Below are 23,135 nucleotides of genomic sequence, written 5' to 3'. Positions count from 1 at the left end.
TTACAGCAATTACAAAAAGGATCTATTGGCCCATAATTATATAGTCAACTAACAATGAAAATGGGGACTGTTATCCTGCCTAAATGTATCTAATGGGTATTCAGTTACATCATATTCAAAATATACCACATTCTCCCATATAGACTATTGCGATGCATTCTTTACTCGATACAATCTCCAGGGTGTCATGGGCAGGACTGTCCTCTTCCTGCTGGTCCTTTCCCTACCAATCACATCTGGAAACTGAGACAACAGAGTCACTTCTCTGTCATCGTCCAATGGTTGGAAAAGTCATAAATATTTTTCATCAAATAATAGCATAAATCTTAAATGACCAATTGTACAAACATCAAAATACCATACCTCGTCCTTTGGCTCTATCAGAGTAGGTACTGATAGACCAATAGTATCTTCGCCCCCCGATGATATCTCAATGGGGACAACACCTTCACCATTTTGGGTTGAAGGGGGATCCTCAATAGGTGGATCTTCACCATGAACAATGTACTCAGCAGTTGTGTCCCCCACATCTGGGTCCTCAACAGATGGGTCCTTAGCAGGTGAATCATCAACCAATGGATCCTCAGTAGGTGGATTCTCACTAGGTAGGTCCTAGTCAAACGATGAAGCTTCTCTAGTACCGTACTGCTACTGTGATTTGACCAACTTACCCTAGAAATAATGTAAATGAAATAAGAAAACGAGAATAACTACATAATTGAAAAATATTTTATGTAACCTAGCTTCATAATCAACATCAACATTTTCTTTATAGCCTTCAGCTCAGCCGTAAAAGATGACTTGATACGATCCAAATTCCCTTCCAAGTGCTGTAAGTGCTGACTGCACTCACATTTCATCCGTGATCTACTAGCTATGGTCATCACTGGTGGAAGTATCTCGACCTAAGATCGTACTATAAGTGGCTCACCCATGTTGTTATCTGAATTTGCAACATGGCCATTCGTCGTAGGTCTATCAACTTGTTCTCGACCCCCATCCTTAACAGGACCACGAACAACATTCTTTCATGGAGGACGTTGTAGATCTACATACCCATCCAATGTCGGAATATCCAACATGCGATCAAAGTAGGCATTTTCCTCATCGGTCGGAATGAGGTCATTTATACGAGCCTAGATGTAAACAACAACATCAAATTTAGAACGCTAAAAATCATACCATCATGAACTTAATGAAGTACGACTTACCATTTGAGACCCAAAAACCTGTGTATAAATCACCTTTGCTCTAGGTAAATACGTGCAACTCCATGATGCGCGGTGTTGCATCAGCTGATACCCTATTTACTACCCATCCGCTAAAGGATGAAACTATCTCATACGCCCAAACCTACCAATTCAAAAAACAAACACCTCCAGTAAGTGCATGATAAAATCAAAGTAGCAATAACAATTAAGATTAACAAAACCTAGAAAATGAATGGGAATCCGTACAAGTTGTATGACTCAGGTGACTTATTATTTGCAGGCTTCTTCTTGTATATTGCCATCGTCCCTTTAAGTGCACCTTCTAAGCTACTTGGGGTTTTTGTGAATATCATGTGGCCCCAGTCATAACTAAAAAATCTTCCCACTCATCAATCAACCCCAACATGGTCTAATCCATATGTTGCCACCATTCCCTTTCCATCATGGCCAACTCGATGAAATAAAAAATAGTCATCTTCACCGCATCCTCATCGCTCTCAAACTGATAATCTAGGAAATCATTGTCCAACTTAGTCCCATTTATGTTAGACCTATCTTCCAAATATAACTTATTGAGGCTAAAAACTCTATCCTGATCAAAAGCAACTTCATGCCTGGAACTATATCTCAAAACTGTCACAATATCAAACACATCTCGACCAAAAGAAGCCTTATTCCCTAACAATTTAAAACTAATAACGTCTTCCCTATCCTCTTCTATCTCCCGCAAAAGAATATAATGACATAGAGGTCCATTAAAAACTAACTTCACATCTAAAAATGGCCAAAAACAGCCTGCATAAACATATACAACTGCCTAGGTGTTAACTTCTTCTTAATATTTGAGATTGTTTTACTAGATGAGAACAACAAGTTAGATTTGTCGGAAATTGATCAGAAGTATGGATCTTAGTTACCAATGCCATCAGTCACATAGGCCACAAGCCATACATTCAACTCAACAATCAAGTAGGCAAAACAACAACAAAACAATACACATAAATTTGGAATCTGGCTTAAATCTCGGTGAAGAACTCGGTGGAAAACTCGCTTGAGATCATGCCCTAATAATGAAGAATTCGAGCCATTTACACCGGCGTGCCATGAGATTAAGGTTTTGGTCCTATTCTGTATAAAATCTCGGGGATGAACTCGGACTACATTTACTCCAAGATTGTATACAAAATTCTCAAAACTCAAAGGTATTAAAAACATAATCTCGATATACATCCAAACGATCTCGAGCCCACTTCATTTAATCTCAATCGAGATTCAAACAAATTCAAATCGAAATAGCATAGAAAAATTCCAGAGAATCGTCAATAACAAACTATATACACAAAAAGGAACAAATATTGCAATATACACAATCATCAAGTGTATATGAAAGGGTTAGGAGTATTGATCCATATACTTTAGATACATTCAAAACCCTAGCAAACTTCTAATTAAAAATGAACAATATACTTAAAGAAGGAAATACATTTAAAATATATAAGCTTAAGGATGCAAATAACCGTGGCGAAGGAAGTTTTCATAGAGAAAGCAAGGATATCTCGGACAAGTTGAAGAGCTAGATCGTTTGAAGGGTTTTCACGTATATGAAAGGATTTTTTAAAAGTAGGGGTATTTTTGTAATTTGAATTATTTATCTTTCAAATACAATCTCGGTCCCCGATCTCGTTTGAGAATGCCCGAGAAAAACAAATTCTATGATCTTTGTATTTTTTAAATGTAAAAATTATTTTGGAGAATTTCCTAAGAATATCTTTAATCTGTCGCAAACGCGAGAGAATGGAACAGATTCATAGAACTACAGAACACACCATGGATTTCTACACCACCAGCTTTCTGAAAATCTGTATCCACGTTCTCTAATTTCGTCTTCAACTTCGTCTTGTTTCGATCTTCCTCCCACCCATCCATGGATTCTCGTCTTAACTTTTTGCTTCTTTTAGCGACTGCATTTTCATTCTCAACCTGCCTTGCACAAAGGTGATAACCCAACCCCATTTTACATCTCATTTCGAAATCTTAGGTTTTACATATTTCGTTCTTCGCATCTTATGTTTGCTGCGTAAATTGGATTCTCATCAATTTCATCTTCGGATGCTCAATCGGAATTGTGTTTAGAATGATTTTTTGATGCATGATTGTGTTTGATATCATGGGTTTTTCTTCTTTCCCTTGAATTTGTTTTATTCATTCTGCCAGCAATTTGATTAGTGGCCGGAAGGGTTTAAGAGATCAATTGGTTGATAGACCTTTGAGCTACTCAAATCATTCAGGAAGAATCGACCCATCAAGAGTTGTCCAAGTCTCTTGGCAACCAAGGTCAGGTACTTGCAGAATCTCTCATATGATTTGGAATTATTTCATCAACTTCAAAACATATTGATTAACTTAGTAGAAAGTCTGATTTAACTTTTCTTCCTGTAGGGTTTTCTTGTATAAAGGTTTTCTCTCAGATGAGGAGTGTGATCATCTGATTTCTTTGGTATTTTTCTGCCCTGTTCTTGTTAGTATCATCAACTTCCTTCAGCTGTTTCTGACGTCCGTATAACTTTTGGGATTAGGCTTCAAATTCAGAAGACAATCCTTCTGGGAACAGTGCTGGTTCCGGGAACACTGTCTCCACCAAATTGCTAAACAGTTCAGGAGTCATTTTAAACACATCAGTATGTTCCTGTGCTTTTTGAAGTTTATGCAATGGTTTGAATAGTACACTTCGTGGTCAAATTTGTATTTCGTAGCACGAGATTTGTTTATCTTGTTTTCATGAAGTTTAAGTTGAAGTAGTATGTTTCTCAATTATATATTGTTTTCTGTTAGTTTCTACACGTGAGCAATTATGCAGGCTATCAGTTATAGAACTTTTTCTGTCATCATTGTTTTCTTTATTTCCAGTATTTTTATTCAAAATATAACTACAAATTGTACATGGATAAACAGTTTCATCTTTGCTTGGCAATTGTTTGAATTAAACTATCCGTTCAACGTATTTTCCATTGACATATGTTCAGTCTAAAGTTTTCTGTTGATAGTATTCACAATGGTGCTACCAAATATTCGTTTTGCATATTAGGATCTGGTACTTGGTATACCTGCTTTTAATCTATAATTATTGGGAGGTGTGGGGTTGTTTTTCCAAAGGTTCCTTCTCTACTTAAATTTTCTTGATGTGCCACGTTTAGGATTGATGACATTTCATACGCTGTCAACCCATCCCAATACCCATAGAAGTATGCTTTGTTGCTGTATTTTCTGAGGGCTCAGTAGTAGTTTTAAAGGAATCTAAAATAACTCTCAACTCTAGATGTCCTGTGAAGTCAAACGTTCATTTCTGCATTTGTAGATAAGAACACTAAAAATGTGGAGGACGGTAGCTTAACATAACCTATGATAGCTCATGCAAAATTCCATAATTATTACTAAAATAATTATTTTTGGTGATTCAATTTTGAGTTGTCAGTTGTCTTTCAATGTTTATAACGAACCATGGCTCAAGGGAGTAATTGACCGACCCAAGAATTTAGTATTGTGTTCCTTTTTTGCAATACCATCTATTTCTGTTCATGGTATTTATGTTTTGTGGAGCTTGTCAATTACTTCTCAAGTAACTAGGTCTTGTGAGATAATAAAACTCAAAGTCACTGCTGTTGGTGTATTTCTATTTTCTATGAGATTTATTCTTCGACTTCTTGTTTGGGCTTGTTTCTTAGGATGATATCATTGCAAGAATTGAAAATCAAATTGCAGTATGGACTTTTCTTCCAAAAGGTATTTCTCATCAGTGCTGTACTGCAACTGGCTTTGCCCTTTCAATTTTCCTTATAATGCTCCTTTTGTTTGATTTTCTTCTAAACACGTTAGTTTCCTTCTCTTCAGATCATGGCATGCCTTTTCAGATCATGCAATATAGGGGTGAAGAAGCAGAACATAAGTACTTTTATGGCAACGGATCTGCAATGTCGTCCAGTGAGCCTTTGATGGCCACAGTAGTTTTGTATCTCTCAGATTCTGCTCGCGGTGGCGAGATGCTCTTTCCAGAATCAAAGGTGAGGGGAAGTACTCAAAGATTTGTGGCCATAACAATGTACTCATGACTGCCTTCTTCTCTATGCCTCAGGTAAAGAGCAAGTTTTGGTCAGACCGTAGAAAGAAAAACAACTTTCTGAGACCAGTGAAAGGCAATGCAATTCTTTTTTTCTCTGTGCATCTAAATGCTTCTCCAGACAAGAGCAGCTACCATACTCGATCTCCAATACTCAATGGGGAATTATGGGTTGCTACAAAATTCTTCTACTTAAGACCAACCACTGGGAACAAACGCACAGTTGAATCCGATGTAGACGGGTGCATTGATGAAGATAAAAGCTGCCCTCAATGGGCTGCCATTGGCGAATGCGAACGAAACACTGTGTTCATGATCGGTTCTCCAGATTACTATGGTACATGTAGAAAAAGCTGCAATGCATGCTGATACATAACCAAATTCAAGTATCGTCCTGATTTGAGCAAGTATTTGTTTATTTTTTCTGATCTCATACAAGTACCACTCCGAATGAGTGTATTTTCTTCCTTTTTTGGGGTTATTGTTTGGATATTGGATTGTATTGGCATATCTCTTGGTTAGTAGTTCTTGCACCTTAAGAACTATATAGGATTAGGAATTCTAGTAACATCTCATAAATATAATATTAAACCACATCTTCCGTATGTCTTGGGATTATTACACTTCTGCCTTTCATTTTAGTTTATGTAATCTTAGAATGTTTATTTTGATTTGCTTCATTTTGATTTCTATACTTTTAAAATATTCATTTTAGTATTTTTAGTTTCAATTTTGGGTTAGTTTAGTCTTTAAATTTAAAAATTGACAATCTTGATTCTATAAAAATGAAATAAATGGATTAGAACATTTTTTAAAAGTGTAACGATCAAAATTAATATTTTTAAAATACATATATGAAAATAAACACATAAAAAATACATGCATAAAAATTAATATTTTCAAAATATATATACCAAGGTTAAAACTTAAAATATCATTTTCGTTTTTATATTTTGAAGTTGGTCTAATTTTAGGTTCTATACTTTTAATTTTTTTTATTTTCGTTCTTATCTTTTTAATAAATCTTAAGCTTAGTCTTTTAAAGTTCATTTTTATCAAAAACTAGTTAAATAATAATAATAATAATTTTCATAAAATTTATTGTAGAAATGCCTATAGATAACAATATGAAAAAAATAAAAAATAAAAAATCAGACTATAAAGTCTATAATTAAGATTTATTAATACAAATCCTCTTTTGTATTAAACCACATCTCGGATTACTCGGCAGGTTCCAAAATCTTTTACTTTTGCCTCATAGGTCCCTAATGTTAGTTAAGTCCATTTTTCTCTGTGTGTATATATATATATATATATATATTCTCAAAAAAGAAAAAAGAAATACATATATATGTGTATGTGTATATACATATGTACATATATGTATGTATATTTTTTCAAAAAAGAAAAAAGAAAAACATATATATGTATATATGTGTGTATATACATCTATAATAGAATAATTACTTTTTAGTTGTTGAGGTTTAACCAAAATCTTAATACCTCTGTATTTTTTGAAAATGCTCTAGTTTATATATCAACTGTTGGGCTACTTCAACATAATGATGGCTTAACATCTTTAAATTGAAGTTAAAACAGTTTGGGGAAGAATTTTCTTAAATTTTAGAGGAAAATATATTTTTCATCCTTTGATTTTGAATCTAATATTTATTTGGCATTTAGATTTTGAAATATTACTTATTTAATCCTTCATTTGAGTTTCATTTTAATTTATTCTCTAGATTTTAAAATGTTACAATTTGATACTTGAGATCTGAGTTTTGTATTAATTTGCACTTTTTACTAAGTTCTTTTTAATTAAATATTTACTTCTAATATTTTACGTTAATGTCTATTAATTAATTAAAATAGTCATGGTGTAAAATGGGACAAAAGAATACGATGTGGGTCCCACGTAATCAAGTAATCTAATACTACCTATTTCGGAAACAATACGATTACATGATTGAGTATAACAAAAAATGTTGAAAATGTTGGGGCTCACAATTGATAACTTATTAAGGGGTTGTGAGATGATATAGGATATGGGAAGTTATGATGTTTGGGGAGTTCTGATCGAGTATGAACGATCGGGTATATTCAAGCACTCAGTTGATATACGATACATGGAAGTAAAATGACGGTGAGATACGAAACATGTTCCAAAAATGGGCCCACAAACAATTAAAATAGATAGAATAATGGACCTCCAAACATTGGGATGATATAGGATGTGGGGACATACCATTTCATGTTAGACCCCCAAACAACACCCAAGAGTTTGATAAACATCATCAAATGTAATGGTATGAGTTCCGCAATATTACTTTTCATTCCCTAATTACGATTACATAGACATAATATTCCAATAGTATTAAGGAATGAGTATAATTAATTTGGAGAAGGATGTAGGTTGGGAGTGGACTTGTCAGTTTCATTATGCTTTCAATGAGTCTATGTAATTTCAAAAGATAAATTAGTTTCAATTAGACGTTCCTCTATAAATTTACTATTTAAAATAATTTTTAGTTTATTTTTAACTTTTATAAATAAATTAGTTTTCATTAAACCTTCCTATATAAATTTTAGAAACATAATTCACACTTTATTATTAATTGCATAGTAGTAATCAATTTCAATAAAAATTAACTTCAGCTCATTTTAAGATTTTTGATTTACCGAAAGTTAAAATTTAATATTCAAAAGTACAATACACCAAAAATGAAATGAAACTCAAATCACACGTATTGGAATGGTATTTTAATCTAAGCTCTGTATATTATATACCAAATTATACATACACACCAAATATAGACTCGTTATTTAGACATTCTTATTTCATGTGGAAAAATGATGATCTACAGAGTACAGTACAGTAATAAGAAAGAAGGATCCTTCAGTTCCCTTTGGCTCCTAATTAAACAATAGCTCACCAACTTCTTTTTTCAACAATCCTTTAATCTGTACACACCAATATAACAACCATAGTCAGTTCTTTTAGTACTTTTTTTTCTACTGCAATTGAACAAAAAGGAGAGGAGAAAATACCTGTTTTGCTGATAGGCCGATTTTCATTAAATCATCGAGCTGTTCGAATGAGGCACAAAAGAAAATCTCATGTGAGTTTGTGAATTAATGTTGAATTGTAGCATTGTTGATGTAATGTTATAAATATGTTTGATGATGACTTTGTTTATATAAAACAAAGATAAAGTATAAGAGGAGATAGCTATTAAATCTTGAAATTCATTTGGGTGTACTTACACTCTTAAAAGACTCAAACGATTTTTCACGAAGTTTAATAATTGAGGTTGCTCTCTTCTCTCCAATACCCTGGAGTGAAAGATTTTTTCTTAATTTGTATAAGGCAATAATTTTCAGAAGTCGAAAAGACAATTGTAAGACATACTTACATTCAATTGTTTCAATTCTTCCCTGTGAAGAGCAAATAATAGAAAAAGGAAAAAGAGTTTGTCAAATAGGAAATTGAACAAAACCACAAAATATTTGCAGCCTATTACACAGTCTTCCTAATATTGTAAGTTTAAGCAAAGGAATGTATGAGTTAGATGCATAGTTCTAATTGGAAGTGCATAGTACAGTAGATAACCAAAAAAATCAACTTACTTGCTAGCTGAGATAATAAACTTTAAAAGATCATCCATAAGTAATTTCTGAAGAACAAAAAGAAAAGAAGAGTCAATTATATTAAAGGGTCATGAGATCAACAAATTTACATAGCATTGTCGAATCTAACCTGCAAACCCGCGCTGCGCTTGCTTAATGTTTCCCAAGGAGTAGTTGGACTTGCAAAATCTTGTTCATCATAAACTTGCAAACTCCGTTCCATGGTTGGAGTCTTTGGTTCCATAACAACATCAGTAGAGATGAAGCCACATGGATCATCAAGATCAGGGATCTTTAAACACGTTGGTGTAGAAGAACTGATTAATCTCAACCTGTTTGATAACGCTTTTAACTGTGCACTAATTGGAGGAGATGAATCTTTATTGATCCCATAACTATTGTTTTCCTTGTCCAAATATGAGCCTTAAAACATAAACAAGAATTTTATATTAACTTTAAAGTATTTTATCAACAAAACCAACAAAGTTGATGATGATATTTGCAACCTACTTTGAACAACAGGCAAACTGGTGCTACTGGTCACGTCAGGTGTGCTTTCCATAGGAAGGTCATCAATACTGATCATTGAGTAATTGTTTCCCTCGTTGATGTTTTGACCTGTAATCGGTTAAAAATATATAATTTCCATACATCATATGGGTACACCCAACCTAATATACAATTCACTTTGATACAAAATTATCATACCATCTCCCGTGGCAGATAATACAGTCATGTTCTCATCAATTTTTTCAGGTTCCTGATTGCTATTAGAAACACCCTAGAGGTAAACAAGAAATAGATGTTTAAGATATGTATGTCAAGAGTTTTGTGTAATTTTAATGATATTGTCTACTAAACTACCTCTGACACAATGGTAGTTTCTACTGTACTGGAAATTTCTGCCGCCGACAATTCCTGAGAAATGCAAAATCGTCGTAAGTGGGGGGAACAATAAGATTTACGTGTTCTTGGCATGATCAAGCCTTCGAAAATATATACTTGCCTTTTCCAATGTAGAGGTAGATTCTTCTTTGGGCTTTATAGAAGATGGCAATGGATTCACCTATCAGGGTCACAGTATTAAATTCTTTGTGCATTAGATTGGAGGGAAGATGTTATACAAGAACAAAAAATATGGTTAGACATATAACTCAGTCACAGTTACCTACCTGGTCTACAACAGAAATAGGTCCTCCATTCTTCATAAGTACATGTCTAGAAGAAGATGCACTTGACAATTTAGTTTCCTAGAAAGAGTTCAAAATAAGGTACACGTCTCTAAAACAATCAGGAGGGGGCATGGAAGGAAAGTTAAAAAAAGATAGACATATGTTAAACAAACTTTCTATGATTCCACCAAATAGCTTATAGAATATCTCAATTTGAGTACATCCATCATCAAATACTTATCTCTTCATGCAAGTATTTTGGCACCAAACTAAAAGAAAAGTCCCAACCAGCCTTTGCAAAGAATTAAAATTAAAAACTAAACATCTTTCTGGATGCACAAACAAACTTATCAAATTTGGTTAGTGAATAAATTAAAGAAAGAATGCAAAAAAGAAAACTATGACCTCAACTGGCTGGCTGAATAGAACAACTTCAAATTCTTGAACTTATATAAAGAAACCAAAAGAATTTGAACAACTTCGGTTGATTCTGTTTCCAACGGTTGTTTTAGTTTAATAATGTATTGTAATAACAAGCATTCAGACAGTGACCAAAACACAAGTGTGAGCGCTTTACTTGGCATAAAAATGCTAGTAGCCTGGGAGGCAAGCCAAGCTAAAAACAGGTGCAACCTTCTATGGGCCCGTTTGGATTGACTTTCTAAGTGTTTATAATCACTCTTTTTGCACTTTGAAATACTTATTTAAACACTTCGAAAGTCAATCTAAACACGCCCTATTTATATAGTCCTTAACTTCTTTAAACAGTTTAATAGTCATTAACGTAGAGTTTGTAAGTCTAGTGAGTGAAAACTTGTGTTCCTCGATTGGTGAGTGATGAAAGTAAAAGAAGAAAGGAAAAAAGTACACACACTTGTTTACATGGAAAATCCTAGGACAGTGAAAAAAAACTATGATACGGAACACTTTTTAGGAATTTGATAATGCTGAATACAGGAGAGGCTACTAATATAAATAGACTAGTAAAATGCCCTTAGGGCTAAACCCTCCTACTATTTTCAACACTCCCCCTCAAGTTGGGGCATAAATGACAATAAGACCCAACTTGCTAACACAAAAATCAAAGTTTTGTCTGAATAACCCTTTTGTGAGGACATCTGCAACTTGTTGACTGGAAGGAATGTGTGGAATTCAGATGCTGCCACTGTCCAGTCTTTCTTTGATGAAGTGCGAAGTGTCTATCAATTTCCATGTGTTTTGTTCTGTCATACTGAACAGGGTTATTCGCGATGCTTATCGCTGCTTTATTGTCACAATAGAGTTTCATCGGGAGATCACTATCTTGATAGAGATCCGATAGGACTTTCTTCAACCATATTTCTTCACATATTCCTAGACTCATGGCCCTGTACTCTGCTTCGACGCTGATTACTAAAAGTGCAGTACCCAGACATTGATTTTCTGTCAACAACAGAACCTGCCCAGTCAGAATCGATGTACGCTTCAATGCACCGTTTGTCAGATTTCCTAAACATCAAACTCTTACTTCAAATATCTCAGGATGCATTCCACAGCCTTCATATGCTCTTCATAAAGTGCTTGCATAAATTGACTAACTACACTGACTACGTAGGATATGTCAGGTCTAGTATGGGATAGGTAAATTAATTTCCCAACAAGATATTGATATCTTTATCTTTCTTTATTGACTGAAACTCTGTTATCCAAAATCACTAAGTTTAGCGTTGAATTCCACAGAAGTATCAACGGGTTTACATCCAATGATATCTGTCTCTCTAAGTAAGTACGTTGAGAAATTGAAATCCCCTCTTTTGACCGAACTACTTCCATTATGAGAAAATACCTCAATTTCCCAAGGTCTTTAATTTCGAACTCCTCAGTCATTTTCTCTTTGAGCTTGATAATTTCTGTGGCATCATCACCAGACCGGACAATATCATCCACATAAACAATAAGAACCGCAATCTTTCCTGATACTGACCTTTTTGTGAACGAGTGTGATCTGAGTGCTCTTGATCATACCCTTGGGACATCACGAAGGTAATGAATCTATTGAACCAAGCTCTCGGAATAGGGACTTCCTTAGTCTATAGACTCGATGATTAAACTAACTCTCAAAACTCGAGGGAGGACTCATGTAAACTTCTTCTTCTAACTCACCATTAAGAAAAGCATATTTCATATCAAGTTGATGGAGAGGCCAGTCTTTGTTCGCAGCAACTGACAAAAGAACCCGGACGGTATTTAGCTTTGTCGCTAGAGAGAAAGTCTTTGAGTAGTCTATTCTGAAGGTCTAAGTAAAGCCTGTGGCAACCAACCTAGTCTTGTACCTATCAATTGTTCCATTAGACTTGTACTTTATGGTGAACACCCACTTGCATCCAACTATCTTGTGTCCTTTAAGAAGCGAGACTCGATCCCAAGTGTTGTTTTTCTTAAGGGCTCCCATTTCCTCCATAACCGCAGCATTCCGTTCAGGAATCTCCATTACCACATGTATACTACTTGGTATCGTTACTGCATCCAGGCTTGTAGTCAGAGCCTTGAACTCGGGGGACAAATTACCACTATAAGACAAGTAACTATGCATAAGGTACTTCATGCAAGATCTAGTACCTTTCCTCAAGGTGATAGGAAGACCGAGAGAAGCATCATGAGTTTTTATCTCATCTGACCCTCCATCACATTCAGTATTCCGCTTAAGAGTTTCATTGTCTGAGGAATCTTTCACACATTCATCCTTCCTTGTAAATAGTATCACTTTTTGGAGTTGTTTCCTCAAAACTATTATTTTCAATTGCAACTCCATCACACAAGGTGTCCTTGGTACAATTGTAGGTACTGTCAAAGATTTCTTCATTCTCACCCACATTACACATACCATTCTCAGAACAGCATCAATATCATTAGCGGTAGGGATACAAGTACCTAGAACTGATGTTGGGTCTGACTTATGGACCAGAGCCGGAGAAGCAACAAGTGACTCTATTTCCTTCTTGAGATTCTTCCTACAGTATGTTATCTATGGAACTTGTTTGGTAGGGAGGACAGTCTCAGATTCAGGTGGTAAATCCAATGAAATTGGTGATGTATACCAATTAGTCATACACCCGTATGGACAAAGACAAAGACAACACAGCCATACACCCGAAAAGACAACACAGCCATACACCCGGAAAGGGACATCAGGAATATGGCAGGTGGTTTGGTACGACTCTTTGAAACACTCGAGAGGAGTGAAATTTTAGGACACGAGAAGGAATGCGATTAATCAGATGGGCTGTAGTTAGGACGGGAGGGAGGTAAACAACATGAGGGAACGAGCAACTTCAACAAGGTGACGATTTCTCCGTTCAGCCACCCCATTTTCCCATTTTGTTGAGGGGTGTATGTACAAGAACTTTGATGAACAATAATTCCCTTAGATGCTAAACATTCCTGAAAAGGATTGTTGAAGAACTCATGCCCGATATCACTCCGAAGGATGACAATTATCGTGTTGAACTAGGTTTTCATAGTGGTATTAAACTGTTGGAACACCGATGATACCTCTGACAGTAAGGAGGAAGACCCAGGTAAGCCGAGTGTGATCATCAAGGTCACGAACCATCGTTTGCCAGTAGAGGTGGTGATAGGTGAAGGACCCCAAACATCACTATGGATAAGAGTGAAAGGTTTGGACGGCTTGTAAGGCTGAGAATAAAACGAGACACGATGTTGTTTAGCCCAAACACACATCACAAGTCAAAGAAGGGACATTAACATTATAAAACAAATGAGGAAATAAATATTTCATATATTAACTGGGATGCCCAAGGCCTTATCATGTAGTCTTTTTCAGAAGTAGAATAACAAGAAGAAATCAAACTAGTCCTTAATCATGTTGGGCAATGCCAATCGTCGTCCCCAAGCTCAGGTCCTGAAATAAAACAGTATTAGGTGAGAAAGCGACTTGACAACCCAGATCTCTCATAATCTAGGAAGCACAGATACTTCTAATTGTGCAGAGAATTGGTATCAAATACGGATATGTCCAGATACGTGGTAGATACGTGTCTGATACGTGATTTCAGTATCTGATTTTTTATTATTATTATTATTTTTAATTTTCAGATACGCGTATCTGCTTTCAGGGATACGTGGGTCAATTTTTATTTTTTTTTTCAAATTTAAGCCCAACCACTTAAAAAGCCTAACCCACAACCCATTTTATTTTAGTGCATGTTTAGGAGTGATTTTAAAATCATCAAAAATCACTTTTTTCGTTTTTAAAATCACTCGAAAACATACTTTTAATTACTCAAAACTAATTTAGTTTTCAATTTTACACTTTTAAATGCAATTTTCATATCGTCAAAATTAGTTTTGAATGATTTAACATGTTTCACGGTGATTTTGAAAATAACAAAAGTGATTTCAACCATTTTAAAATCACTTCCAAACATAAAAGTCCACTTAAATTGAGCAATCCAAAACAAAATCATGATTCACACTCCCTTCATCCTCAACTTCATTCTTCAATCTTCATCTTCTATTTTTTTCCTGCCGTCTACTCTAGTCGCTCAACAATCACTCGACGTTACTGGATTGTTTTTCAAGTTTTCACTCTCTTCTTGAATCTACTTTAATCTAACTTAAAATAAGTATTATAACAATTAATTAGACATTATATATATATAACGTATCTTTAACGTATCCGTATCTTAGTTTTTTAGAAATTAATGTAACGTTGTAGCGTATCGTATCCGTATCATGTATCCGTATATGTGTCTGTGCTTCTTAACTCGTAATCTTACTAATGACAATAAGTTATTAAGAAATTTTTGGAACATGTAGCACGTCCTGTAAAGTTAAACCCTCGAACGGGGAGAGATGCCCCTTCCCTACAACAGGAGCAAAGGACCTATCTGCAATCCTGATTATTTCATTACCAACACTTGGACAATACAAAATAAATTGGTCAGATGAGTTGGTTAAGTGATCCGTAGCTCCCGAATCTAGAATCCACGGCTTGTTACCATTTACAATAATAAGACAAAAAGATTGAATCGTACCTGACTGGGCAATGGCACCGACACCAACCGCACCAGGATCATTCTGATTATTCACCTGAGTTTGGAGCTGAGAACCACCATTTGTTGACTCACTAACAAGAGTTCGTCCAGAACTTGACTTATCATGTGACTGACGTCGTCTACCATTTGGTGGTCTACCATGCAACTTCCAACACTGATCTTTGGTATGCCAAGGCTTCTTGCAGTGTTCACACACTGGAGGAGGCTTACTGTTTTGTTTGTCACTATCGGGTCCGGATGATTTAACATTAAACACAGCGGAATCTGTTCGAGAGATCAAAAGATTATTCATGGTATTGGATCTGTCTTTCTCAATACGAACCTCAGAACAGACTTCCATGAGAGAGGGTATTGGTCACTGTCCTAATATCCGACTACATACCGTATCGAATTTAGGATTCAAGCCTACAAGAAAATCATAAACCCCATCTGTTTCCTCAATTTTTGAGTACTGTACTCCACCAAAAGGACAATCCCAAACAACCTCACAACACAGGTCCATCTCCTACCAGAGAGTAAAGCCAGCTTGTTGAAGTACGATGTCACATCCATCGTTCCCTGTTTATATTCATGGACTTGTTTACGTAGAGTAAAGTCGAAAGGCATTTTGTCTCTTGGAATATAACTTCTGAACTGCATCCCAGATTATCCCAAGCAGTCGCAGCATACAACGGGGTTTGCCTATCTGGGGTTCCATGCTATTCACCAACAGATCGGAGTAACGAGTCCTCTCCCTTCCAGATACATTCTTGAGGATCACTAGGCCTAGGTTTCGGTATCTCACCCGTTAAATACCCGAATTTATGAAGTCCCTCAAGGGCCATCTTGATAGATTTGAGACCACGAGAAATAGTTGAGACCACGAGAAATAGTTCTGACCAATTCAATTTTCTCCAATAATAAAACCTGCAGAATTTCTCATTGATCCAGACAATAAATTTGCTATGGGTAAAAAGTAGGGAAAGAAGTTACCAGATTTTCTAAATACATCAGTAAGTTGAAGGAGAATTGGTGGACCGGAATTGACTGGATTTAATTTGTGTTGTTCCCAAGTAAGAAGATGTGGCAAAAATTCCTCGCGGGGTCGGTCCCCGGAATCCCCGGTTTGACCGGGGATGGGGGTCAACGGGGATTTAAAATCGAGTCCTCGATCGGGGATGGGGGATCCCCCGCCCCGTCACCAAACCCCGAACCCGATCCCCATCCCGACCTGATTTTTTTTTTAATGTTAATCTATATAAATAATAATAATAATAAATATATTATTGAAACATATGATTTTCAATTTTTTTTTCTTTTTTAATTTTAAAAAATCTAATATTAATAATTTAACTTTATTAATACTATAATTAAAAAAAAATACATGTAATGTTTAATTTAAGCAACTATATGTTAACAATAGTTACTTTAATTTTCTATATAAAATTACAAGTTCAATATAAATATTAAATTTTAATTAATTTTAATAATAAAAATAATAAAATAAAAAAAGCAGGAATTTTCCCCACAGGGACTTGAATCCCCGAATGGGGATTCCCCGACCTCAACACCTGAACTCCCCAAAATGGGGAATGGGGTGGGATGGGGATTAAAAATCCCCATGGGGACGGGGATGGGGAGTGCATCCCTACCCCGGCCCGGCGCTGTTGCCATTCCTAGTCCCAAGGGCTGCCCCTAGTGCTGCGATCTGTTGTTGAAGTTGGGTGAATTGTTGCTGGACCTCTGTTGGAGATAGATTTGTGGGACCTGTAGTGCCCTGAGCCCCTGAAACAGAGTGCATACAATCGGTGGTAGTAGGCTGACAGGTTGCTGTCCGAGATAGTGCGGCAATGGCTCCCCAACTTCAAACTCACTCACCATCGGGACAGATTGCTGGTTGAAGCTGCTGGACGACGACTCCCCAATTTCAAACCCACTCACAATTGTTGTCGGCTAATGGCGATAGTGACTCTCCTGATTGGTTTTTCTCAATGGTGGCTAGGGTTTCATCTTCACACTCTAATACCATGATGAAAGTAAAAGAAGAAAGGAAGAAAGTAGCACACACTTGTACGTGGAAAACTCTAGAACAGGAAGAAAAAACCACAATATATAACACTTTTTATTAATTTGATAATGCTGAATACGGGAGAGGCTACTCATATAAATAAACTAGTAGGAAACCCTAGGGCAAGGATAAATTACTAAAATGCCCTTAGGGCTAAACCCTCTATTTTCAACCATGAGTTATAAACTAAATTGGATCCTACGCATAAGCATACCAAATCAGTGTAGTTATTAGACAAATTTTGCTCAATATAGTGATTTATCTTTGAGAGGTTCGGTTCTCGAACCACCATATTAATTAAGGTTTCAAAATTTACCCTATGAAATCTACTTCAAGTTTCCTCAATACATATTGTATCCAATAACATAATATCAACCGTAAAATCACTCTTCAAAAGAGATGATAAGTTACGATATGATAGTATAATATCTTAGCAACAAAAGAAGATAGATACCTTGTCCAGTTTTCCCAAATAACTTGTTGCATCATCAAACAACTTCCTTCAAAATGGGGATAAAAAGAAGATATACAAATTAGTAAACATTCATATATCCATATGAAATATCCAGTCAGGTAAGTGTATGATTAAACTTTAATTTGTATATATTACTCTTCATTTTATACCTTCCTTTCGTTGTAGAGGAGGTTGTACTAACACTAGCCTTCTTTTCAGAAAAAGAAGTTCCGGAGATAGTCCGGTTCTTTGTGGTTGTAGAAACACTCTTAGGTATCTGGCTTTTAAGTGATGAATGCACCACGGAATTAGTTGAACTCTTCATTTTCCTAATGACACTTGAAGCAACCCGCTTAGTTACTTGGCAAGATCTAGCCGCTAAGTTAGCCATGTAGATGGAGTCTTGGCAAAATGATGAATTCTGTAATAGAAAAAGTAATTGCGGAAGCAAAGACTGTCATGAAGAATGCATTAAAAAGGACGGTCATGAAGAACTAAAGCCAAACTAAGGGCATGTTTGGATTAACTTTCTAAGTGTTTAAATAAGTGTTCCTAAGTGCAAAAAATAAATGTTTATGAACACTTAGAAAGTCAATCCAAACGGGCCCTAAACCCCATACCAAGCAACTAATCATCAAAATCCTGCTTTGCGCTCCTCCCAAGGAATCTTGTAGGATGCGTGTAAGCTTACTTTCTCGATATGGCACATGATTATCATTTGAATTCAAGGCAGAAGCAACATTAAGCAAGGCATATATGGACTTGTTAATTTTACTATTTTCGACAAGGCTCATGCCATCGGTACTTCTCCTTCTCGCATCTTCATAACCTAATGTAGGAGCAACAAGATGAGAAAGTAAACAAGTATAAAATGTAATTGAAGTACTTTTTCCTATAATTATTTGACAGGTATCATAAATTTAATTACCAGCCATGTCAACAAAATTCATCTTGGAAACAAAACGAGTATCTGAAGCAGACTCATTGGTAGATGACATATGCACTATCAAGCCCCTGTGCCTTCTGGGAGGGGGTTCATTTGTATTCTTTTGCCCTTGTTTATGTGAACTAGAACCAACAAAATATAGTCCATAGAAGTCTGATAGAGATTTCACTGGAATCTGAACAACAATTAAGACATGGTCAATTAGAAAATTTGAACAAACAAGACAAAAAATACTTATGGCAAAATGAATAAGCTTCAAAATTTTGGACATAAAAGCAAAAGCAGAGTAACTTACCCGCGAAAGTCCCTTAAGTTGTATTTTCCCCTGACCATTATCCAACACCAAAACTGTTGGTCGTTTTGGATCCAATAAATCATAGACATAGTCCATATAAACTTCATAGTACGATATGAAAATTGATTTCCCTTTTTCTTTGGCCATTGAAAGTAATTCATTAATGGATAATGATGCCAAACCTGGTTTCTCAATAGTACCCTGCAAAATGGATGATCTGATTAATTTAAAAGATGAAGATAACAAAATCTAATAGAGGAAAGAAATCAAATAAATAAATAAAGTGGCATAAGCCAAAGAGTTCTAGTTTTAATTAAAAATGTCTAACCTTCATCCAATTGAAGGAGTTGGTATTTATACAACTTAGATGCCAATAAAACTGTCTGCTAGTTTTAGTAAGCCAACTAACTACCTTCCCAACAAAGTTTGGATTGACTAGAGACAAAAATGTTTTTCAAAAAAGTCATTTTTATTTCAACTCTTTTGATAAAAATTGTTTAAAATACACTTTAAAAGTGTTTCAAAAACTATTTTGAGTGATTGTCAAATAATTCAACTTTTTCTAAAATGGCTTATTTTCAAATTTAAACACTTGAAAAGTTAAACTAAACACACCTTAATTAACAAACTTAAATTACTAAATAGTAGTAGCCTACATCATAATGCAAGCCAAAGAATTAGAGAAAATAGAGAAACATTATCAAAATTGCACCTGAATTATAGAAGTTTTCCCAGTGCCTCTTGCACCATATGCAATAACTGTTGCATGATGACCATCGAAGACTCCAGGAAGCAAAGATTTCACCTCTCTTGCAAATATGCTTTCAGTGTCTTCATTTTGCTCATAGCAATAATCTACTTCATAAGTCTCCTTACGACTGCAAAATGAAAGAATCGTTTTCATCACCAAGTGACATACTTTTAGTTCAACAAAATTAGATGCAGGAAGGATCAAGTAACTTTGCATTCAACAGTTGGAATTAAATCCTTTAGGCCCCCATTTGGTAACTATTTAGTTTTTTTATTTTTTGGTTTTTGAAAATTAAGCCTACAAACACCTCTTACACCCCTAAATTTCTTACTTTATTATCTACTTTCTATCAACTATTTTTAAACCAAGCTAAAATTTGAAAACTAAAAAAAGTAGCTTTTAAAAACTTTTTTTTTATTTTTAGAATTTGGTTAAGAATTCTACTATTATGCTTAAGAAAGATGCAATCCATTGTAAGAAAATGAGGGGAAATAGACTTAATTTTAAAAAACCAAAACTAGAAAACGAAATAATTACCAAACGAGGCCTTAGTTTTTTTTTTTTTTCCTTTTAAAAGAGGGATTTTTTATTGCTAAGTATGCCAAAACATTGATATTGGCAGCTAGAACTCCACCGACCAATCAAATTGTTAAGAATGAGGACGAAACTAAAGAATAATTGTTGGGCTTCCAAATAATGAAAATAATCCAAAAGAGAGTGAGGAAAAGTGCTGTAATCTGTGAACCTCAAGCGGCCACATTGCAGATAAGAGATAAATTAAGTACACCTTCTTACTCTCAATCACTTTCAATCGGTGATGTTTTAAGAAAAATGAAATATCTCTCTAATGGCGATATTCACAGAGAAAGGAAGAAATTTGCATGCGATTTTAGAGAAGGTTGAAATAAGAAGAAGGAGAAGAACACAAAGGTTTAATATGGTTCGGCCCAATGATTCCTACATCCACGGGAAGGAGGCTCCAATCTTGAAGAAAAATTGCTCTCACTTTTCTGTTTTATGACACTCTTCCTCTCTAAATTTATAAATCACCTTTATATACTAGGTTGATTTAGTTATATAATAAGAATTAGTTAGTAAATAAAGGTTGATTTCATTTACTTAAAATAATCATGAAAAATAACATCAATTTCCAAGAAACCACAATTCGAATAATTCCCTATTCTCAATTAGATTTTTTCTACTTCTCCATACTTCCACAATCGATTCCGACTATCGTCAAAGACAGAATCCATAAAAACTATATATATATATATATATATATATATATAACTAACTAATCCATAATTCACAAACCGTAAAGTGAAGATAGCATAAATTTAATCTATTTTACGAGGATCGCCAGCAAAGATGCATAGAAAGAATTACCTCAGTGGTTGATCTCCAAAAGAAATGGTTACAGAGTCGGACGCTTCTCCATCAGGCTTCTTCACAGATATCCACGACGTCGTAGATCCTCCATCTAGTTCCTGATCAGGTAAGCTTTTGATCTTAACGACCGCCCTCACTTTTCGCCCCGGATTGACTTTTGAAGATGAATCCATTGAAATTAGGGTTATGGAAGCTTGAAATTTTGAGAAGAAGGTGAATTCAGATGGGAATTGAATTCTGGAAGAAGTAGAGAGCCGTTAGAAGAAAGTGAATTGAGAGAGAGTAAACGATTGAATTTGGGTGTGTTGGGTGTATTTGTGAAACGAGAAGGAAAGAGCCGTTAGTAGTTTCGAATTTTGATTTCACGCTCCTTCGAAATCGATAAGCGGATCGGGTAGGGTCATGGAAATGGGCCTTATTCGGGCCAATGAAATATATTTCTTTTTTTTTTTTTTTTTTTTAATTTTGCCGTTTTTTAGGATAATGTTAACTTCTTTTCCATTTGGAGATTCTTAAATAAATATATAATAATTTAAAAGGTATTATAAATATTATATAAATAGATGTTCCATACTTAATGTCTTAAAATTCATGTGTCAATCTTCATATTATCCACGTGCTTTGTAGTTTCATGTTTAGTGTCCATATAAGACCACATCCTAATTGCCACATTGCCTATAAATAGTGTCATTTGGTGGATCATGAAAAAACACATATTGGTGAGTTAATTCACTTCAAAATTTTACTCAAATTTTCATATTAACCAACTTTTATAATTTTAGTTTATTACTATATTATGTTATATTTATTTATTAATTATTATGTTTATATATTATTATATTATATTTTCTCCATATCAGTTTTCCCATTGTGCTCCGTTGGGTTTCTCAATTTCACAACACGTTATCAGCACGAGCTCTTGTCGCTTCCCTCACTAAAGGTAGGTCGTTTTTTTCTCTCTCTTTATTATAATTAATAAATTAAAATTTTACATATTTAGTACATATTAAATTTCTAATATAAATACAATGTTTTGTATTAATGTTGCCATAACAAACCTTACGAAATTAGAATTTGCAGCCTTTGATATTAATAACAATAATTATTTGTCATGGGTGCTCGATGCCGAAATCCACCTGGATGCTATGAACTTGGGAGAAACAATTATTGAAGGAAATACGACATCTAGTCAAGAAAAAGAAAAAAACTATGATTTTTCTTCGTCATCATCTCCATGAATGATTGAAAATGGAGCAGCTTACTATAAAGGAACCCGTATCTTGTGGAAAATTTTGAAAGCAATGTATGATCATAAAAAAATAGTTATTCTTTCTAAAACTCATTATGAGTTGATGCATTTAAGGTGAAGGATCGAATCCCCTAACGAAGCGTTGTGAATGCCTTGCACCCGCAATTCGATTTTTACATAAACAAATCCAGTATACTAAAATAAAATATAAACATGTAATATAGCATGCTTTAGGGAAAAATATTAAAATCATTCTTACCTTTGTAGATTTCAAAGCTTCACGAACAATCCTCTCGAAGTTCCAACGAACGGCTCCTCCAACGATCTTGATCATGAACTATTTCTTGAACAATTTCGAACACTACCATAAGAGTAACCTCATTATTTTCTAGGATTTCAATAGAGGGATAGGTGGTATCCAACTATTGGGAGAAGAAGAGGAGAAAAAGATTTTAGAGAGTAGAGAGGATTCTCTTTGTAGCTTAAAGAAAATTTTACATAATAGCACTTGTGTATTGTGTATATCAATGTCTCCCAAAGGGGCCATAGGGAAGTTTTTATATAAAGAATGGTCAAGCATTTTTCCTAATCTTTTTCCTATTTCCCTTTTCCACAATTAATTAATTAATTAATTAACACTTGTTATTTAATTAATTAGCCTAATTAATTAAATAACACTTTTTTAAATTAATTTATCACAATTAAATAACACTTATTTAATTTAATTTGCACATTAATAAAATAACTATTTATACATTAAATCCAATTTAATGTGTATATATTTAATTATCATAAACATCGTATGTATATGTGCAATACTTCT

The 23,135-nt window shown here is 34.7% G+C and overlaps 2 protein-coding genes across 2 annotated transcripts; one reads left to right on the top strand and one right to left on the bottom strand.

Annotated features, from left to right (window-relative positions):
* Positions 1–2,911: 2,911 nt before the first annotated feature.
* Positions 2,912–5,943, top strand: LOC120092473 (probable prolyl 4-hydroxylase 12). Its single transcript, XM_039050569.1, has 7 exons — positions 2,912–3,206; positions 3,426–3,545; positions 3,651–3,708; positions 3,788–3,889; positions 4,934–4,991; positions 5,100–5,269; positions 5,341–5,943. The coding sequence occupies exons 1-7, from the start codon at positions 3,136–3,138 to the stop codon at positions 5,692–5,694; spliced, it is 933 nt and encodes a 310-aa protein (XP_038906497.1). The 5' UTR covers positions 2,912–3,135; the 3' UTR covers positions 5,695–5,943.
* Positions 5,944–8,052: 2,109 nt separating this feature from the next.
* Positions 8,053–21,411, bottom strand: LOC120092665 (kinesin-like protein KIN-10C). Its single transcript, XM_039050814.1, has 18 exons — positions 21,061–21,411; positions 19,636–19,801; positions 18,924–19,124; positions 18,611–18,803; positions 18,303–18,511; positions 17,853–18,103; positions 17,683–17,728; positions 10,125–10,202; positions 9,959–10,018; positions 9,817–9,870; positions 9,661–9,733; positions 9,463–9,570; positions 9,083–9,375; positions 8,953–8,999; positions 8,739–8,760; positions 8,590–8,658; positions 8,374–8,412; positions 8,053–8,286 (listed from the first exon to the last, which is right to left on the bottom strand). The coding sequence occupies exons 1-18, from the start codon at positions 21,234–21,236 to the stop codon at positions 8,239–8,241; spliced, it is 2,133 nt and encodes a 710-aa protein (XP_038906742.1). The 5' UTR covers positions 21,237–21,411; the 3' UTR covers positions 8,053–8,238.
* Between the last annotated feature and the right edge of the window lie 1,724 nt (positions 21,412–23,135).

The sequence above is a fragment of the Benincasa hispida genome, chromosome 12, assembly GCF_009727055.1.
Source record: "Benincasa hispida cultivar B227 chromosome 12, ASM972705v1, whole genome shotgun sequence".
Taxonomy (NCBI): Eukaryota; Viridiplantae; Streptophyta; class Magnoliopsida; order Cucurbitales; family Cucurbitaceae; genus Benincasa; species Benincasa hispida.
Note: the sequence above shows the minus strand (reverse complement) of the source record. Positions and strands in the feature narration are given on the sequence as shown.

Excerpts from the sequence above, each read along its gene's own strand:
- LOC120092473 (XM_039050569.1), top strand. The coding sequence starts at position 3,136 with ATGGATTCTCGTCTTAACTTTTTGCTTCTTTTAGCGACTGCATTTTCA. Across the intron at positions 3,890-4,933 it reads GAGTCATTTTAAACACATCA|GATGATATCATTGCAAGAAT; the intron begins GTATGTTCCTGT and ends CTTGTTTCTTAG. Across the intron at positions 5,270-5,340 it reads TGCTCTTTCCAGAATCAAAG|GTAAAGAGCAAGTTTTGGTC; the intron begins GTGAGGGGAAGT and ends TCTATGCCTCAG.
- LOC120092665 (XM_039050814.1), bottom strand. The coding sequence starts at position 21,236 with ATGGATTCATCTTCAAAAGTCAATCCGGGGCGAAAAGTGAGGGCGGTC. Across the intron at positions 19,125-19,635 it reads GGAAAACTTCTATAATTCAG|GGTACTATTGAGAAACCAGG; the intron begins GTGCAATTTTGA and ends TCCATTTTGCAG. Across the intron at positions 18,512-18,610 it reads GAATTTTGTTGACATGGCTG|GTTATGAAGATGCGAGAAGG; the intron begins GTAATTAAATTT and ends CTCCTACATTAG.